At 39.8% G+C, this 19,522-nt stretch overlaps 1 protein-coding gene across 4 annotated transcripts in view; it reads right to left on the minus strand.

The window, feature by feature from the left end:
* The window catches only part of PHKB (phosphorylase kinase regulatory subunit beta), a 226,731-nt gene that overhangs the window by 121,442 nt on the left and 85,767 nt on the right, over positions 1-19,522 (minus strand). For all 4 annotated transcript variants that reach the window (XM_074968662.1, XM_074968660.1, XM_074968661.1 and 1 more), the window contains 2 exons: positions 13,773-13,888; positions 1,157-1,220 (listed from right to left, as the gene is read on the minus strand). In XM_074968662.1, the coding sequence (XP_074824763.1) occupies positions 1,157-1,220; positions 13,773-13,888 (180 nt within the window). The remainder of the gene's footprint in view (positions 1-1,156; positions 1,221-13,772; positions 13,889-19,522) is intronic.

A 19,522-nucleotide genomic window follows, 5' to 3' on the forward strand; every position in this document is an offset into this window, starting at 1 on the left:
TATAAAATGATTTAACCCTTCAAGGATCACACACTTTCCATGAACTACTGTTTAACAGTAGCAGGTTTAATTTAGTGGCTAAAGAAAGAAAAAAATAATAGTTTCAAAATCAAGTTTTGCATGATTTTCAACACTAAAAGAGAATTTGCAAAACTATAACATTACATCTATTAATGTTCTCTTTTCAGAAATGAAGACATATGGGTATTCTAGAAAGACAAATACTGCCTGAGAACTGAAAGAATTAACACTTGAAAAAATGCAACGTGGGAGCAAATTTAAAACATTAAAACATTTTAAACTCACAGCTCTGCTGCTGCACTCACTTTTTTGCCAAAAGTCACTTATGGACAATCCTCTGCCAGAGTGCTTTGCTCTTGCAATTTGGTTATCTCTGCATGTATGGAACCACCCACCTCTTCTTTAGTTTTGTACAGCCACAACTCCCTTTTCCCCCATTGACTGACAATGTTTAATGGCTCAGTGACAAATTTCCTCCATTACCCACCTTTTCAGAGTCTTAAGTTTGGAAAGAATACTCTTGAGTCTAGACTTTTGTGGGTATAATATAGTAAGAGACCTATATCCATCATTTTTGAAAATGTAAAAATGGGAATGTCTGGCAGAGGTAACGTACGATGAAAAGCTTATGTTTTTTAATGGAGTTCAATGTATCTGGAAGTGGGGGAGAAACCCAAACCAAATAAAAAAAAATCCAAAATAAATAGACTATGTGCAAAGTTGATAACAGAAAAGATTCAAATGATGGTGCAACCAACTTGAGATTTAAAACACAAATGACAATAGTTAGATCACAAACAAGATGAGTTGTTTAAAATCTTGACCAAAGGTGATAGGGAAGTAGAAAAGTCGTAAATATTTCAATTTTAACCAGAGTTAACCAAAAAAAAATATTAAAAAACCACACACAACTGGAAAGAGAAATAAAACTTGCTATCCGTAAGGACAAATCTGATTTTACTCAGCTATCATTCTGTACCTGAAAAAGTAACAAATTAATGTACCAGTTTTGAGATTGAACTGACTCTGTTATATGAATTTTACACATCCATTGATCGGGGGTGAAAACAATTTGTTAAAAAACAACCTGTTACTTTTAAAAAATATAGAATGAACAAACAAATGTTTTTACTACCTGATTGCCAAAGAGGTTGAATCCATTAATTGCTTCTAGGGCTGCTTTTGCTAACCCAACAGAGCTGAGGGGGAGAAAAGACAGACATTTGTTATGCTTACAAACCTGGAATTTAACAAATCAATACTTGATATTTCTTTCAGAAGTAGAATCTCTTCTTGATTAGTATTTTGTGTTTAAACACTAAGCTAATGAACAATGACGCAATAGGTTGTATTTATTTTCCAGAATTTTTCTTTTCAGTTTTTTCTTTGTCTTTAAAAGTCAGTGATCATCTGGAAAAAATACATCTGATTTTATTTTGCTGTTGGACATCTAGCATTCTGTGCTTCAAGGCCGTGCTAGTAGGACAGCAGGTTTACTTTCTGCACAATTTCTGTATACTCAGCTCTCAGACAGAAAATGTGACAAAAGAAACCTCTGCTCAAATAACTTGGATGAAAAGTTAAATACCACATATCAGTTTTAGACCAAAGAAACTGCACAGTTCTGATGTCAGCCATCCATCTATAATTATCGTCAACTCATTCACTCAACTAGTGGATAAATACTGAGATACACCGTGTAGTAGGCTATATCCATTAAACCAAAACGAGCCATATCGATGCTATGAACTTATTATCCAAAATGTTTTCTCCATGATTTCCCACATCAATGTTGTTATAATCTTTGGATAAATGATTATCCATATTTTTTTACACATTTTTTTGTTTATTCTGAAATTTTTATGTAACGGATATAGTTAGCCTACTACATGTGAAAAGTTGCTCAGGGCCTGATTTTCAGAAGAGCTCATGTCTCATTTAGGCACCTACATGAAGTGGCCAGATTTCCAAAGTCCTCAGAAGCCAGTAGCTTTGAAAAAGAACAATGGGAGCAGTATAATGCTGAGTAACGCTGCTAGAAAAATTTCTAATTTCATTTTTTTAATGAAAAATAGGGACGAATACTTCCATCCCATTTGTTTTAATCTTAGTATGGGTTATATTTAATAAATTATCTGAAGTATTTTTATATCAGTGAGTCCTCATCAATTTGATATGTTGCTTTTAATATCATCCATACAATCAAAAATCTAGTTGTGCTTTAATTATCAATATGAATTGCTCTCAGAGGTTGAAATTCACCCATGTTTGAAAGTCCTATGTAAGAATCTCTGTGCCATCTATGTCCCACAGTAAAACACTGGCAGGAACGTCTTTCAGTGTTGAACAAGGAAAGATGCAGGGATCTACTGGGGCAGGCTGGGAGACTGGCTACTGGATTTGCAGAACCCATATCCTGACCATTTGGATTAGCCATGCCCAGGGCCGGCTCTAGGCTTTTTGCCACCCCAAGATCCGAGAGCGCAACTGCCCAAGCAAAAAAAAGGGTGGCCGGAATGCCGCCCCTGGACATGTGCCGTCCCAAGCATGTGCTTGGTTTGCTGTTGCCTAGAGCCGGTCCTGGCCATGCCATAATTAGTTCACTTCACAAAATATGTTTTTCAGGCTTTGTGCAGAAAGAGGTGAATTTCACCCTAACTAAATAATGTTTTTCTGATTTATATTAATTATTGACAGGGTAATGAGTCTTGTAGATGGGGGAAGGGGTAGATGTGGTATATCCTGACTTTAGTAAAGCTTTTGATACTCTCTTGCATGACCGTCTCATAAACAAACTAGGGAAATACAACTTTGATGGAGCTACTATAAGGAGGGTGCATAACTGGTTGGAAAACTGTTCCCAAAGAGTAGTTATCAGTGGTTCACAGTCATGCTGGAAAGGCATAACAAGTGGGGTCTCACAGGGATCAGTTCTGGGTCCAGTTCTGTCAAATATCTTCATCAATGATTTAGATAATGGCATAAAGAGTACACTTATAAAGTTTGTGAACAATACCAGGCTGGGAGGGGTTGCAAGTGCTTTGGAGGATAGGATTATAATTCAAAATGATCTGGATAAACTGGAAAAATGGTCTGAAGTAAATCAGATGAAATTCAATAAGGACAAATGCAAAGTATTCCACTTAGGAAGGAACAATCAGTTGCACACATACAAAATGGGAAACGACTGCCTAGGAAGGAGCACCGCAGAAAGGGATGGGGGGAGGGGAGGGGTCATAGTGGACCACAAGCTAAATATGATTCAACAGTGTAGCCCTGTTGCAAAAAAAGCTAACATCTTTCTGGAATGTATTAGCAGGAGTGTTGTAAGCAAGACATAAGAAGTAATTGTTCCGCTCTACTCTGTGCTGATTAGGCCTCAACTGGAGTATTGTGTCCAATTCCAGGCGCCACATTTCAGGAGAGATGTGGACAAATTGGAGAAAGTCCAGAGCAACAAAAATGATTAAAGCGCTAGAAAACATGACCTATGAGGGAAGACTGAAAAAATTGGGTTTGTTTAGGCTGAAAAAGAGAAGACTGAGAGGGGACATAATAGTTTTCAAGTATATGACAGGTGATTACAAGGAGGAGGGAGAAGAATTGTTGTTCTTAACCTCTGAGGATAGGACAAAAAGCAATGGGCTTAAATTGCAGCAAAGGAGGTTTAGGTTGGACATCAGGAAAAACTTCCTGTCAGGATGGTTAAGCACTGGAATAAATTGCCTAGGGAGGTTGTGGAGATTTTTAAGAGCAAGTTAGACAAACACTTATCAGGAATGGTCTAGATAATTAGTCCCGCTACAAGTGCAGGGGACTGGACTAGATGACCTTTCAAGGTCCCTTCCAGTCCTCTGATTCTATGTATTGATTCTGTGTGCATGTTTTGTTTTTGTTTTCTAAGCACACACTTTGGTCCATGTTCACCTGCTATTACAATAAGGCAAAAATATCTCCTCTGACCTTGCTGGGGCTTCAAAATTCAAAGAGGTTTGCCACCGTATTATTTAAGGATATTCAATATAAAAATATTTAAAAATAAAATCAGACCCTAGTCAAGGGAGCTTCTTATAACTATGCAGAAAATATTTTCAACATAATGTAAGGGGAAACGTGTCTAGTTGCAGAATTGCATGTACTATATTTAGCACACATTATTTCTCTTTGACTGTTTTCATTACCAGCAATTCCATTAAAAAATTGATTTCAGGCTGTATCATTTTTTTCAAACCATCAACAACAGGTTTATAAAACTTGTCTTCCTTTCAGAAACACTGCCAGAAAAGTGCTTGTGGGATTTAATTCTAATTGGTTCAACAAGGGAAAGTTGATTATGTTAGCTAAAAAATTCTGCTTGGAGCAGCTGCCATCAAAGGCTGGTAAATTCCCATGGTTTTTAAAACGTTGGATGATTAGAAAGTTATTGTTACCCAGATAATGCAATGAAGTAGTAAGCTAAACTCACTGGTATAACCGATACTAACCATTTCTTTATTGTCAAGTCTCTAAAAAATAAAGTCTAACTTTCTTCTAGTAGTGTTATTTATCAAGTACAGTTATGAAAGAGCAACTGGTTTAACTGAAATTGGCATAGCAACTTAGTTAAATCATGTTTCTTGGGTGTTACAGCTATACTCTAAATAAACTGGATATGCTCTATGAGCACAAGATAAATCCACTGCTTTGATAACTGGATTACACGTTAATGGAGAAGTCCCTATTTCTTCTTCCAGAGGAACACCTTCAATGCGCATGAGCAGGTATTTTTGGAGAGTGAGCGCAAGAAACACTGACTGGCAAAAACTAAGAGGTAATAGTTGACTGGAAGGGAAAGAGCAACGACAATCAGGCAGAATAAGTTACCTTATTTTGTCTAGGTAAGAGGAGGAGGCTCACAGAGAGTATAAAAAAATATGTATTCTTCCATAGTGAATAACTTTAACTTATATCACTTTTACTTGCTCACTCAATATTCCTGGGTAAACAATCAATACCAATTGTAGCTCATCAGTATTTTTCTACCTTTGCTTATTCAATACTTCGGAGATTTCACTACTTGCACAAACACTGCTTGCACATAAAAATACTAGTGTTTTAAAATTAAAAGGCTGATTTCATTTCCCCATCGTATAATAAATATTCCTTCATGTTAATAGTCTATCAGACCCTTCCCCTACTGTATGCTTGTGACTGCCATAAGTGCTATATTTTGCAGATGACAAATACATAAGGAAGATCCTGCAATACTACAGTAAAGAGGAAAAGTGCTAATATATTTTAACAATTGAAATAGCAAATACGTCTTAAGATAATGAAAAGCTATTCAAAACAGTAAGCAATATAAGATTATGCACATTAGGAATGCTATTAAATTTCAGACAGTTGAAGATTTAATCATTAATTACTTAAAATCATAGAATCATAGAATATCAGGGTTGGAAGGGACCTCAGGAGGTCATCTAGTCCAACCCCCTGCTCAAAGCAGGACCAATCCCCAATTAAATCATTCCAGCCAGAGCTTTGTCAAGCCTGACCTTAAAAACGTCTAAGGAAGGAGATTCCACCACCTCCCTAGGTAACGCATTCCAGTGTTTCACCACCCTCCTAGTGAAAAAGTTTTTCCTAATATCCAACCTAAACCTCCCCCACTGCAACTTTAGACCATTACTCCTTGTCCTGTCATCTTCTACCACTGAGAATAGTCTAGAACCATCCTCTTTGGAACCACCTCTCAGGTAGTTGAAAGCAGCTATCAAATCCCCCCTCATTCTTCTCTTCTGCAGACTAAACAATCCCAGTTCCCTCAGCCTCTCCTCATAAGTCATGTGTTCCAGACCCCTAATCATTTTTGTTGCCCTTCGCTGGACTCTCTCCAATTTATCCACATCCTTCTTGTAGTGTGGGGCCCAAAACTGGACAGTACTCCAGATGAGGCCTCACCAATGTCGAATAGAGAGGAACGATCACGTCCCTCGATCTGCTGGCTATGCCCCTACATATACATCCCAAAATGCCATTGGCCTTCTTGGCAACAAGGGCACACTGTTGACTCATATCCAGCTTCTCATCCACTGTCACCCCTAGGTCCTTTTCCGCAGAACTGCTGCCTAGACATTCGGTCCCTAGTCTGTAGTGGTGCATTGGATTCTTCTGTCCTAAGTGCAGGACTCTGCACTTATCCTTGTTGAACCTCATCAGATTTCTTTTGGCCCAATCCTCCAACTTCTTGTTGGAGAAGTCAGGACAAAAAAACACAACAGAGTTTCCGCTATTAGGGATGTTACGTTCATTTCTCTTGGGTCATTTGTACATTACATACCCTAAGAATTAATATTGTAAGAAATATGGTCTTAAAATATACAGCTCTGGTCATAACGTCTAAGGAATTTTTCCTTCTTTTCCCCTTTAGCATGGACAACAGCACAAGATGAACATATTGTAGGAACTCAGTATACTCTAGTCTCATTGTGAAAGATTTCCTATCTGTAGATGGCCTCAAAACAAAACCTGATCCAACCATTCTTGAGATTTGGGGTAGTCAGGACCTGGATCTAATTTTTTTTGGTCTTAAATCCATGTCTTTATTAATTTAACTAACACTTGTATTCCCTAATGCTACTGGCATGACAAGGAAGTTAACTGAGTTACTAAAATGTCATTAATTACAGTTTTAAATTGCTACATCTGTCCCATAAACTTAATGAAAGAATGGAAAGCAGGCACTAAAATTTGTACATTGTTGCTAATTGCTAATCAAAATCTTAGACAACAAAAAGTTCAAGGACCCCTCGCTTGGATTGTTTCCCTCTAAACATAACAGTTCAAGACAATGTATTTTAGCATGTATGTAGCCTAATGCACAAAAATTATTTTGAAAGAAAAATGCTTGAACTGTTGGTTCCCATTAAATTTAGTAACAGGTCCTCAATTAGCATTTATCTGAATCCTTTGATAAACCCAAGAATATCAGGATTCTCATCTACACCTGCACTTTTTTTCCTGCACCTACAAGTTGCGGGGTTAAAATGAACATCACAAACGGTGACAGAAATAATGTCCAATAGCACAGAGATATTGCACATATATATGTGTGATTAAAATATATGTTAAAAAAGGCACTACATTTTAAGCAGCCAGGCAGACCAACAAAACAATCTTAATAGGGGCAAACAACATGACAGCAGCATATGATATGCTCAACAAAGAAGCACAAGATCAAGATTCCTATGCCTTTTTGACCTAGGATATGGAAATGCTGAGTTCTAGAAACATCCTATCAAATGGCAGATGTCAAAGAAATATTTTTTGCAGAAGTACTCAGCAGATGCTTGGAGAACATCTTGATCAAATGGTTGCAGGACAAATTAATTTTTCGGAAGCTCAAACACATAGGTAAGGAAACATACTGTTCTCAAAGGTGTTACAATGCTTGCCTTTGAACCAGAGAAATAAAGCAGACCTGAGTTTCCCCTATTGAGAAATCCAATAGTAAAAGAATGGAGATGAGACAGATATTGCAAGCAGATCGAGTATTTTTGAGGGCCATACTGTATTAAATTTATGAATGGTTAATGTATCATTCTGGGCCAGGAATTATATGCAACTCCATGGGGGAGAAGACTATCACAGCTTCTTCAGGAAGTAAAAAGTGTGTGTGCTCGGAATGGTGAGTAAGGCAAATTGCTGAGACTGTAAACAAACTCTGGAAAGGTACCACACTCTGGGGTGATTTGCATATACTGGTTCAAATCAAAACAGGTTTTCCAGAGACCAATAGTCAAAGAACAAACTTAGAATATATAAAAGCTGAGTATAAACAGACTCAAGGGTCTTTCTTTTGATTCAGAAAAAGGAATACTTTGGGCCTACTAGAGCTCACAGGACTGATGGAAAACTTCTGGTATATTTAGTAAATATTATAGGCCCTTTAATTTTATTTTTAATGTTTTCTCTATGATGCTTTTATCCTAAGAATAAATGTAGTTTGCTGAGACAGAAAGGTGTGTGTGCTAACGGGTAGTTCAGTGGTTCTCAACCGATTTACCACTGTGGGCCACATATGCAACTCTCGGTGTTCTGTGGACTGCATCCACACAATATATATACTACCTGTACGGACTTGAAGATGTCACATGGGCCACAGCTGAGTGCTGATTGGGCCACAAGTGGCCTGTGGGTTGAGAACCACTGCTGTACCTACTGGTATACACTGGTCATAGACCTTGGAGAGAAAGAAAAGGATAGGTGAGGGCCAACAGGCAGACTGCCTTGCTGGGTATATCATAATATTTGGCATGGGGCTGTGCAGCCTTAAAACCCCTGGTTGGAAGGGAGTGGGACATGGGTCCAGGCTCAGATACAGGTGATGGCTGGAGACCTGACTGTTCATTCCTGAAGTGGAATACAGAGAGAGTACACAGCTGCAGTTATCCTGAAACTGTGAATGAAGGAACCCCATCTTTTCCAGGGTTATGTAAAAGTATTTTAAAAAGTTCTACATCTTTCTGCTTCACAATCATTTCCAACTTCTGTGCTAACTTCAAAATCCTTTAGTTAGAAATAGAGACTTCAATCCCCAGCATGTGCAAATCAACACTGCATCAACAAAGCTGACTTCAGTGTAGTAGCATCTTTATAAAGGTGAGGATCTGGTCCAAAGAGTTTTTCACCATTCAGTGGCAATTAGAAACTAATTATCACCAACTTGAAACTAATCTAAAATAGAACGCTAGCCTTTTGTAAATACTTCAAAGATATTTGCATCTTCTTCATCACAGGCTGGGCTTTTTGGTTATCACTCAAATTACTTTATATCAGACAGTATCCTGTATGAAAGAGGCCTACATCAATTAAAAATGACAAGAAATAACTTCCAATTCTGAAAGAAAGCACAAGTTATGAGCAGGAATAATCACTCAGATTTAAGTGACAAGAATCCAGTGTCAAAAGTGTACTGAGGCTTAAGAGCCTGCTTCATAAACCATAGCCATTAGAGAGGCATGGACAAACAATTCACCTACAGCCTTGAGTAGCATTATACACATTTCCTGAATTATTTCCGATATTCTCCTGTGCCACTCTACCAGAGCAGTCGTACATTGAGGCAACGCACGGAGTATTTTGGAGTACCCTAGTCTCTTTTTTTCATCCACACAGATCCCTCAATGCACATTTCTCTCCCATTTTTCCTCATCTGTGACTGAAATTGGACCTCAGCTCTTTTCCATGAAGAATTAAAGGAAAAAACCTCCAAAAGATATTAGAGCAGAGATCAGCAACCTTTGGCACGCAGCCTGTCAGGGAAATCTGTTGGAAGGACAGTTTGTTTACCTGCAGCGTCCGCAGGTTCAGCCGATTGCAGATCCCACTGGCCGTGGTTCATAGTTCCAGGCTAATGGGGGCTGCGGGAAGCGGTATGGGCCGAGGGATGTGCTGGCTGCCGCTTTTAGCAGCCCCCATTGGCCTGGAACAGCGAACCGTGGCCAGTGAGAGATGCGACTGGCTGAACCTGCGGACGCTGCAGGTAACAAACAGTCCCGGCCGCGTGCCAAAGGTTGCCGATCCCTGAATTAGAGAGAGTAAGGATATCTGTGCACGGGCAGGGAGATGGGGAGGGCAGCAGCTTACACCCTTTCTGTGATGGATAAAAGAAGTCAAAGCTCTATTTCTCAGCTTAGAAAAACAAGCTACGAAGATCATTGTTATTTTGGGAACAACAATGAGCTCAGTCCCATATGGCACAACAAAGACATTCTGGTCCTTGGCTCGAGGAGCTTGCAGCCTAAATACACAAACAGCACAAAAGAGACACTGAAAACAGTGGGAGAGACAAATGAAGGATATAACTTGGAGCATTGATTTTTCCATGGGAAGCTTTTTTTATTTGTTTTTTTTTTTATGAGTGGATGACAGTAGGGGTGAGCTCTGATGTGGACTGGCATTTTTAGACTTCAGATACCACAAAAGAAAGAGGAACTACTGCAACACAGTGTAATCTTTTAGATTTTTGTTTGCTTGTTTTTTGTATGTGTTGTAGTTTATGTGAACAAGACTTCACCTAAGTATAGGAAGGACATACCTATAATTAGCAGTTTTTAATGCAATGAGATTCACAACACATGGAGTTCCACATCATGCAACTAAATTAAGTAAAATTACTGCACACTAAAATAAGTGTACTGATCCATTATGGCAAATCCTACATACTATGGATGTCATTTGTGTCAGACTATCATTGTCATGTTTCTTTTAATCTACCTTTGTAAGCCCATTTCTCTAAAAAAATTATTACAATTGTCATCTAAAAAGCCACAGCTCTATTGACTTTATAGCTAATAGAGCACAAATAGTGCTTGTATCTGATTTCAGAGTTTTCTTTCGAGAGGACATGGATAACAAAAAGATCACAGCTAATAAGTATACAGACATTCTCATCATAAAGCGATTAGACCATGGAGGTCTACGTTATCCAGTAGTCTATGATGTGCCCACACGAAAGTTAAGATATTCTTGGTAGTACAATCCTTGAAATACTCTTGGAATTAAAGAGCTCAGCCTGACATTTGAATACTGTACATGTTTGAAGTGAGGTAGGTCAACAACCCGACATTTAACATATCACTACTCTAGAAACCAAATGACGTCTGAAGCCTCAAATCAGACTAGAGGTAGCTGAGAGGTACCCAAAGTATTTCTTTTTTTGTTTCTAGAGATGATGATCAAGGTAGATGTAATAGGAGGGATGTAGAAATTATAATTCTGAACTTATGGACAGGTGGAAACATAATGATTTCCTTCAGATTTTCATGATACCTTCAGCCTGTGCTTTAGGACATTATAGTCTATACTTTCTGATACATGATCTCAGAGAGGGAAATGGATGGATGAGAGTCCAGATCTTTAAAGGCTGCGTGCATCCTAGCTGACAAATATTTTTTTAAAAAAGATCAAGACAACTTATAAAATCAATGCTGCAATGCTTTAAGAATTTAGATAATAAATAGGAACAGAGGAAGCTTCAGATCTGAATTTAAATAACTTATACAAAAATTAAAAGTTTTCATTTGTCTTTCAGCACAAACATTGCTTCTTCCACTAGAAGGTGTGCATAGTGGGAATGGACCACGCACTAGCGGTAGCTAAACTGAGAATAAAAATAAGAACAAATAAGAGATCTGAACAACAGAGATGCACATATTAAAACATCACCAAGCTAAAACAGATGACAACACAATAAGAGTTTAGAATTGAGCTAGCAAATAGATACCAGGTGCTTGAAGACGAAGATGATGGAACATAGAAAGCACACTGAACAGGTAAAGGGAACTTTCACTAAAACGTGTGAAGTAGTGCTGGAATTCAGAAAGTAACATCAAAACAAATGGTCATCTGAGGATACATGGGAGAAAGAAGAAGATGCAAAATTATACTGAAATTAAATCAAGCAAGAACAAGATCACAGACACACCGATTAGAGGAAGAATATACTGTGAAGAACAAAGAGACCAAAAAAGAGTGTAGGAAAGTGCAGGAATATAGGCCCATATTAGATTTGGGTGCACTATGGTTTTAAATCGAGTTGGGATAATAGCATGAACAAAAGGCCCAAAGCATGGAATCAAAAAGAATGAAATCACGAGAAGGAAGAATTGTTGTGTTAAACTTGTAGTGACTTTGAAATACCAGTGTTATCTTATTTAAGGTTTGGGCTGAAATAAGAGAAATAAAACAGTTAATTGGGTACCAGATGCAGTAAAGAATTGGCTATATAAGAAACTGCTTCATCTGTACATAGCTATGGTCCGATAATTGGCAGTGACATCACTAGTTTGTTAATGGGTACAAGAAAGTGAAAGGTTCATTGCTAATATCTGCTTGAACATTGTGGGTTTAAGCACCCCTGGGTTTAGCCCACTAGTAACTATCTTGATCAAATGTTTATAAGTGTTTTATTATTGTTTGGACATAGTAAACTGCTTATTATTTTGACTTCTTAGGCAAGTTTAAAGCAATTGTACAAATACTATTTTGACCTCTGGATTTAATAAAGGAATTTATGGTTAAATTAGTGTCATGGTAATATCCGGCGTCAATTATAATTCCAACAAAAAGACTTATAGACAAAATGGCAGCAGATGTGACAGACCACTGCAGCATAAAATGACATGAAGAAACTGTACAACATTACTACAGTTGACAGGACGAAAAATCACATACCAATCAACCAGTTCAAAACAATAAGACCGCAGAACAATTCAATATATGGAGGTAGTACTTAAGTGGACTACTGACTGGTGAGTCAGTGGCCAGACACAGAGATAGGAGAAGGTGTGAACGTCAAATTAGGACCTCTTACCAGAACTGTCAGTGAATGGCAGCCATTACTTTAATATGAATTTTATAGATTTCAAATAGCCATTGTACCAGTGTATAGAAAAGTCTTATGAAAGCTGCTATGACACTATGGAATCCCTCAGAAAATTGTGAACATCATTTAGAGCTTCTATGAAACTATGACATGCCAAGTAATACACAACTGCAAACTGACTAAGCCATTCAAGGTTCCCCAGGCATCAGACAAGGACATTTTATGTCACCCATCATCTTTTTACTGGTAGTGGATTGGTTAATGAGAAAGACACAGAACAACCAAGTGTCATACAAATGGACTTTCACACAGAAGTTAGAGTACCTTAACTTTGTGGATGACAACTTGCTATCCCTCACCATATAGATATATGCAAGCCAAAACAAATGATCTTCCAGCCTATGCACAATTAGTAACGTTGAAAATCAACACACAAAAAACCAAAACCTTGAGAATCAATACTCCACAAGAAATACAAACAGAAATACAAACTGATATAGAAGAGGTCCAATATTTCACACATCTTGGCAGCACTGTAAGTACTACAGGTGGAACACACGTAGACATCGAAATCAGAATAGCAAAAGCCAGACATGCCTTTGTAACTCTACAGCTAATCTGGAGAAACAGAAATCTTGCCCCCCAAACTAACCTTTGAATATTTAACACCATTGTAAAGTCGGTCTTACTATGGTGCTGTAATTTGCATATTTGTTAAGTCCTTAATATCTAAACTCAAAGTTTTAAAAAGCAGCTGCCTTAGACAAATCCTCAATATCAGATGGCCAGAAAAAAAGAGAGTCACAAATGAAGAACTCTGGAGGAGGACAAAACAGAGAACAGTTCCAGCGTCAGTGGCCCTCCTCTTCTACATAGGATCTGGTGCTCCTGCAGTGATCCCCAAATTGGCTGGGGCCTGCACTTTAGTTCGCTAGTGCAGTGGGCACTAAACTACCTCTCAGAGAGCTGGTCTTCCAGATACAGGTGGTATGGTAATGGGAATCTTAGACTGCCAAAGCATGTGCTATAACTGCTCCATACGTGAGCAGAAGGCTTTGGGTAAATTTTAGTAAAAATGCATATGCAGCTGCAATTACAGCAATTTGGGTGCACAAGTAACTACTTACATGTGTATCTTGTTATTTGCACATGGAATGTAGGTATAGAACTGCGCTCATATTTCTCATGAGGTATAGACTTCAGTCTCCAGAAGGCCTCAATGTGGCATATTTCATGAGCACTAATTTCACTCTAGACAATACATTTTTAGAAGAAGTTGGAACACTACTTTAATTATTTCTATTTTGATACATTTCCTGAATTCTTTGCATTCACATTACATGCATTTAAATAAACAAAAAACACTGAGAGTTTTGCCAGTTACCTTGAATGCAGTTCTGTGCTGCCATTGTTGTATTTACTTCCTCTTTCCCAGACACCAAAGTCAGGTACTCGGTATGCTCTTTCCACACAAAACACCAGGTTTTGAATGAAGGACACCTATGAGGAAAAGAAAAAAAACTCAAGGGAAACTGAAATATGCCAACATTTCTTATTTGTATTTTTAAAAAGAAAATGGTATGTTTTTTAGACTGCATAATTATACTTGCCACCCAATTATGTTTTTTTTCCTTGTGAAGTATGGTGTTCCCAACCTCAAGGCACCTCTTTGTAAAATCAATTTTTATTAAATATGGTAAAAAACACTCCCCAAAACACTCGCAACTTAATTTACACAAAGCCTTAATGACGGTAGGAATGCAAATGATCGGGTATTAAAGTAAGGTGCTAGAACATCCGCGCCAAAAAAAAAAAAAAAATCTAACATCTTGATCTTTAAAAGAATTGTATCAAAAATAACTGTTAGGGAGCAGAAGAAATTAAGCCCTATAAGTAACACTTAAAATAAAGTTTGGGGCGTGGAAACACTGGCATTGTCCCTAACCACTCATTCTAACACAGCTCTGACATGTAAAACAAGTTCTGTCATGTTAGCTCAATATAAATATATGCAGCACATCCTTCCATGAAAATAAAAAGAATGGCACAATTTATTCAATTACCATCTAGTCTTAGATTATGAAAATCTACTAGAAAATAGGAAATTATTCATAGATATAGGTGACAATAAGTCATGATTATGGGTTTTCACTATCTAGGTTTTGATTGTACCTTAACCACTATGGTATCTGAGTACCTTATGAAATTAACTCAAGCTGAAAAGATAAACAAAAATTCTCTCTTCTCACCTCCATGTTCCACAGAGTAGGTTTTTTTGATCCTAGGAAAGCTAGGGTGAAGAGATGAGTTTTACATTTCATCCCAAAGATACTATAGTAAACATTGTGCTCATTCCTGAACAGTTCCATTGTTCCACATATGAAAATGGCCCTGCTATTCTCCACAATCTAACTTTCATCTCCAGCAATCTAACTTTGCAGTTGTTAGCTCCACTGGATGGGAAAAGGAGGAGCCGTTACCAGTTTGTCTCAGGAATATATGTGCATATGTGTATTTCTCGGTAGCTGACTTGTCCTTTTCCCTCCCTCCACCAGGAGATCAGCTGATAGGGAGCCTCTTTCATTGCTTCATGGTGTCAAAGAGGAGGACGACGAAGAATATGATTGTAAAAGTGCACCCCATATTCTTCACAGCGATATTATACGATAACAATCATAATGTATTTTATGCAAGATAAGTCATGTGAGGTGTCATTGGAAACATTATGATTTACTGAATATGATTATCCTATTTGTATGCATGTACAACTTTTGTGTCTGAAGTTAGGAAAATTGACTATGCATCTGTATTACAAACGTGGGTCATACCTGGATAATGCCCACTAGGCAAAAGGCTGTCAGTCTATACGGCTGGCTGGGAAGGGCCCATTCCGGTTAATTAGCCATTAGGAGAAAACAATAGGCCTTAGAAGAAGCTTATCTCCCACGGGGGAGCCTTCCTGAGAACACTGCAGACAGCCTCGGACTCACGGCTGCTGTGACGCTACAGGAACATGTGACCAAGTCACCTGGTGCTGGACTCCATCTTGGGATATCAGTTTTTCCACTGACTGGTGTGGGATCCAAGCTTTGAAAGAATGGGTTCCCACTAGATGCAAAGGCTATTTAAGGCAGGGGAGTGACATCATCATGGTTCTTCACTGACTCCCCACCCAAAGAGACTCCTGGAAACACCTGAGTAACAAAGATTGAACTGGGGGAAAGTGCTGGGCTCAGGCTAAAGGGATTTTTAGCCTGTGAATGGAATGCCTGGGGACTCCAGGTTATAAGTTAGTGCAGCTTGCCCCTTAAGAATCTGCAGCCTGTTTGTATCATCACTTAGGGTGAGATTTGCTATTTATATCGGATCTATGTAGTATATTAACCGTAGTCTGCATGTTTTGTTTATTTAAGAACACAAGAACAGCCATACTGGGTTAGACCAAAGGTCCATCTAGCCCAGTATCCTGTCTTCTGACAGTGGCAAATGCCAGGTGCCTTTAATTTCATTTGGTGACACCTAATTCTTGTGTTATGAGAAGGAGTAAATATTACTTCCTTATTTACTTTCTCCACACCAGTCATGATTTTATAGACCTCTATAATATCCCCCCTTAGTCGTCTCTTTTCCAAGCTGAAAAGACCCAGTCTTATTATGCTCTCCTCATACTTAAAAATTTAAGGGTATGGAATGGCTTGTTGCCATTTGCTGAACCTTTTCCAATTCCAATATATCTTTTTTGAGATGTGGCGACCACATCTGCATGCAGTATTCAAGATGTGGGTGTACCATGGATTTATACAGAGGAAATATGATATTTTCTGTCTTATTACCCATCCCTTTCTGAATGATTCACAACATTCTGTTTGCTTTTTGGATTGCTGCTACACACTGAGTGGATGTTTTCAGAGAACTATCCACAATGACTCCAGATCTCTTTCTTGAGTGGTAACAACTAATTTAGACCCCATCATTTTATATGTATAGTTGGGATTATGTTTTCCAATGTGCATTACTTTGCATTTATCAACACTGAATTTCATCTGCCCATTTTGTTGCCCAGGCACTGAGTTTTGAGAGACCCTTTTGTAGCTTTTCGCAGTCTGCCTTGGACTTCACTATCTTGAGTAGTTTTGTATCATCTGCAAATTTTGCCACCTCACTGTTTACCCCTTTTTCCAAGTCATTTATGAGTACGTTGAACAGGATTGGTCCCTGTACAGACCCCAGGAGGACACCACTGTTTACCTCTTTCCATTCTGAAAACTGACCACTTATTCATACCCTTTGTTTCCTATCTTTTGATCAGTTATCAATCCATAAGAGGACCTTCCTTGTTATCCCATGACAGCTTACCTTGCTTAAGAGCCTTTGGTGAGGGACCTTGTGAAAGACTCTCTGAAAATCGAAGTACACTATATCCACTGGATCTCCCTTATCCACATGCTTGTTGACCCCCTCAAAGAATTCTAGTAGATTGGTAAGGCATGATTTTCCTTTACAAAAATCACGTTGACTCTTCCCCAACAAATTATGTTTCTCTATATGTCTGACAATTTTGTTCTTTACTATAGTTTCAACCAGTTTGCCCAGAACTGAAGTCAGGCTTACCGGCCTGTAATTGCCAGGGTCACCTCTGGAGCCCTTTTTAAAAATTGGCGTCACATTAGCTATCCTTAGTAAGCGGATCACTGCGGACTACGTGGCTCTGGGAAGAAGGATAAAGGAGTTGGAGGCGCAACTGGTGTTCTCGTCCATCCTCCCCGTGGAAGGAAAAGGCCTGGGTAGGGACCGTCGAATCGTGGAAGTCGACGAATGGCTACACAGGTGGTGTCGGAGAGAAGGCTTTGGATTCTTTGATCATGGGATGGTGTTCCATGAAGGAGGAGTGCTGGGCAGAGACGGGCTCCATCTTACGAAGAGAGGGAAGAGCATCTTTGCCAGCAGGCTGGCTAACCTAGTGAGGAGGGCTTTAAACTAGGTTCACCGGGGGAAGGAGACCAAAGCCCTGAGGTAAGTGGGAAAGCGGGATACCGGGAGGAAGCACAGGCAGGAATGTCTGTGAGGGGAGGGCTCCTGCCTCATACTAGGAATGAGGGGCGATCAACAGGTTATCTCAAGTGCTTATATACAAATGCACAAAGCCTTGGAAACAAGCAGGGAGAACTGGAGGTCCTGGTGATGTCAAGGAACTATGACGTGATTGGAATAACAGAGACTTGGTGGGATAACTCACATGACTGGAGCACAGTCATGGATGGTTATAAACTGTTCAGGAAGGACAGGCAGGGCAGAAAAGGTGGGGGAGTAGCACTGTATGTAAGGGAGCAGTATGACTGCTCAGAGCTCCGGTACGAAACTGTGGAAAAACCTGAGTGTCTCTGGATTAAGTTTAGAAGTGTGTGCAACAAGAGTGATGTAGTGGTGGGAGTCTGCTATAGACCACCGGACCAGGGGGATGAGGTGGATGAGGCTTTCTTCCGGCAACTCACGGAAGCTACTAGATCGCATGCCCTGATTCTCATGGGTGACTTTAATTTTCCTGATATCTGCTGGGAGAGCAATACAGCGGTGCATAGACAATCCAGGAAGTTTTTGGAAAGCGTAGGGGACAATTTCCTGGTGCAAGTGCTAGGGGAGCCAACTAGGGGGGGCGCTTTTCTTGACCTGCTGCTCACAAACCGGGTAGAATTAGTGGGGGAAGCAAAAGTGGATGGGAATCTGGGAGGCAGTGACCATGAGTTGGTTGAGTTCAGGATCCTGACGCAGGGAAGAAAGGTAAGCAGCAGGATACGGACCCTGGACTTCAGGAAAGCAGACTTCGACTCCCTCAGGGAACAGATGGCCAGGATCCCCTGGGGGACTAACATGAAGGGGAAGGGAGTCCAGGAGAGCTGGCTGTATTTCAAGGAATCCCTGTTGAGGTTACAGGGACAAACCATCCCGATGAGTCGAAAGAATAGTAAACATGGCAGGCGACCAGCTTGGCTTAATGGTGAAATCCTAGAGGATCTTAAACATAAAAAAGAAGCTTACAAGAAGTGGAAGGTTGGACATATGACCAGGGAAGAGTATAAAAATATTGCTCGGGCATGTAGGAAAGATATCAGGAGGGCCAAATCGCACCTGGAACTGCAGCTAGCAAGAGATGTCAAGAGTAACAAGAAGGGTTTCTTCAGGTATGTTGGCAACAAGAAGAAAGCCAAGGAAAGTGTGGGCCCCTTACTGAATGAGGGAGGCAACCTAGTGACAGAGGATGTGGAAAAAGCTAATGTACTCAATGCTTTTTTTGCCTCTGTTTTCACTAACAAGGTCAGCTCCCAGACTGCTGCGCTGGGCATCACAAAATGGGGAAGAGATGGCCAGCCCTCTGTGGAGATAGAGGTGGTTAGGGACTATTTAGAAAAGCTGGACGTGCACAAGTCCATGGGGCCGGACGAGTTGCATCCGAGAGTGCTGAAGGAATTGGCGGCTGTGATTGCAGAGCCCTTGGCCATTATCTTTGAAAACTCGTGGCGAACGGGGGAAGTCCCGGATGACTGGAAAAAGGCTAATGTAGTGCCAATCTTTAAAAAAGGGAAGAAGGAGGACCCTGGGAACTACAGGCCAGTCAGCCTCATCTCAGTCCCTGGAAAAATCATGGAGCAGGTCCTCAAGGAATCAATCCTGAAGCACTTACATGAGAGGAAAGTGATCAGGAACAGTCAGCATGGATTCACCAAGGGAAGGTCATGCCTGACTAATCTAATCGCCTTTTATGATGAGATTACTGGTTCTGTGGATGAAGGGAAAGCAGTGGATGTATTGTTTCTTGACTTGAGCAAAGCTTTTGACACGGTCTCCCACAGTATTCTTGTCAGCAAGTTAAGGAAGTATGGGCTGGATGAATGCACTATAAGGTGGGTAGAAAGCTGGCTAGATTGTCGGGCTCAACGGGTAGTGATCAATGGCTCCATGTCTAGTTGACAGCTGGTGTCAAGTGGAGTGCCCCAGGGGTCGGTCCTGGGGCCGGTTTTGTTCAATATCTTCATAAATGATCTGGAGGATGGTGTGGATTGCACTCTCAGCAAATTTGCGGATGATACTAAACTGGGAGGAGTGGTAGATACGCTGGAGGGGAGGGATAGGATACAG

This window comes from Natator depressus, chromosome 12 (genome assembly GCF_965152275.1).
Source record: "Natator depressus isolate rNatDep1 chromosome 12, rNatDep2.hap1, whole genome shotgun sequence".
Taxonomy (NCBI): domain Eukaryota; kingdom Metazoa; phylum Chordata; order Testudines; family Cheloniidae; genus Natator; species Natator depressus.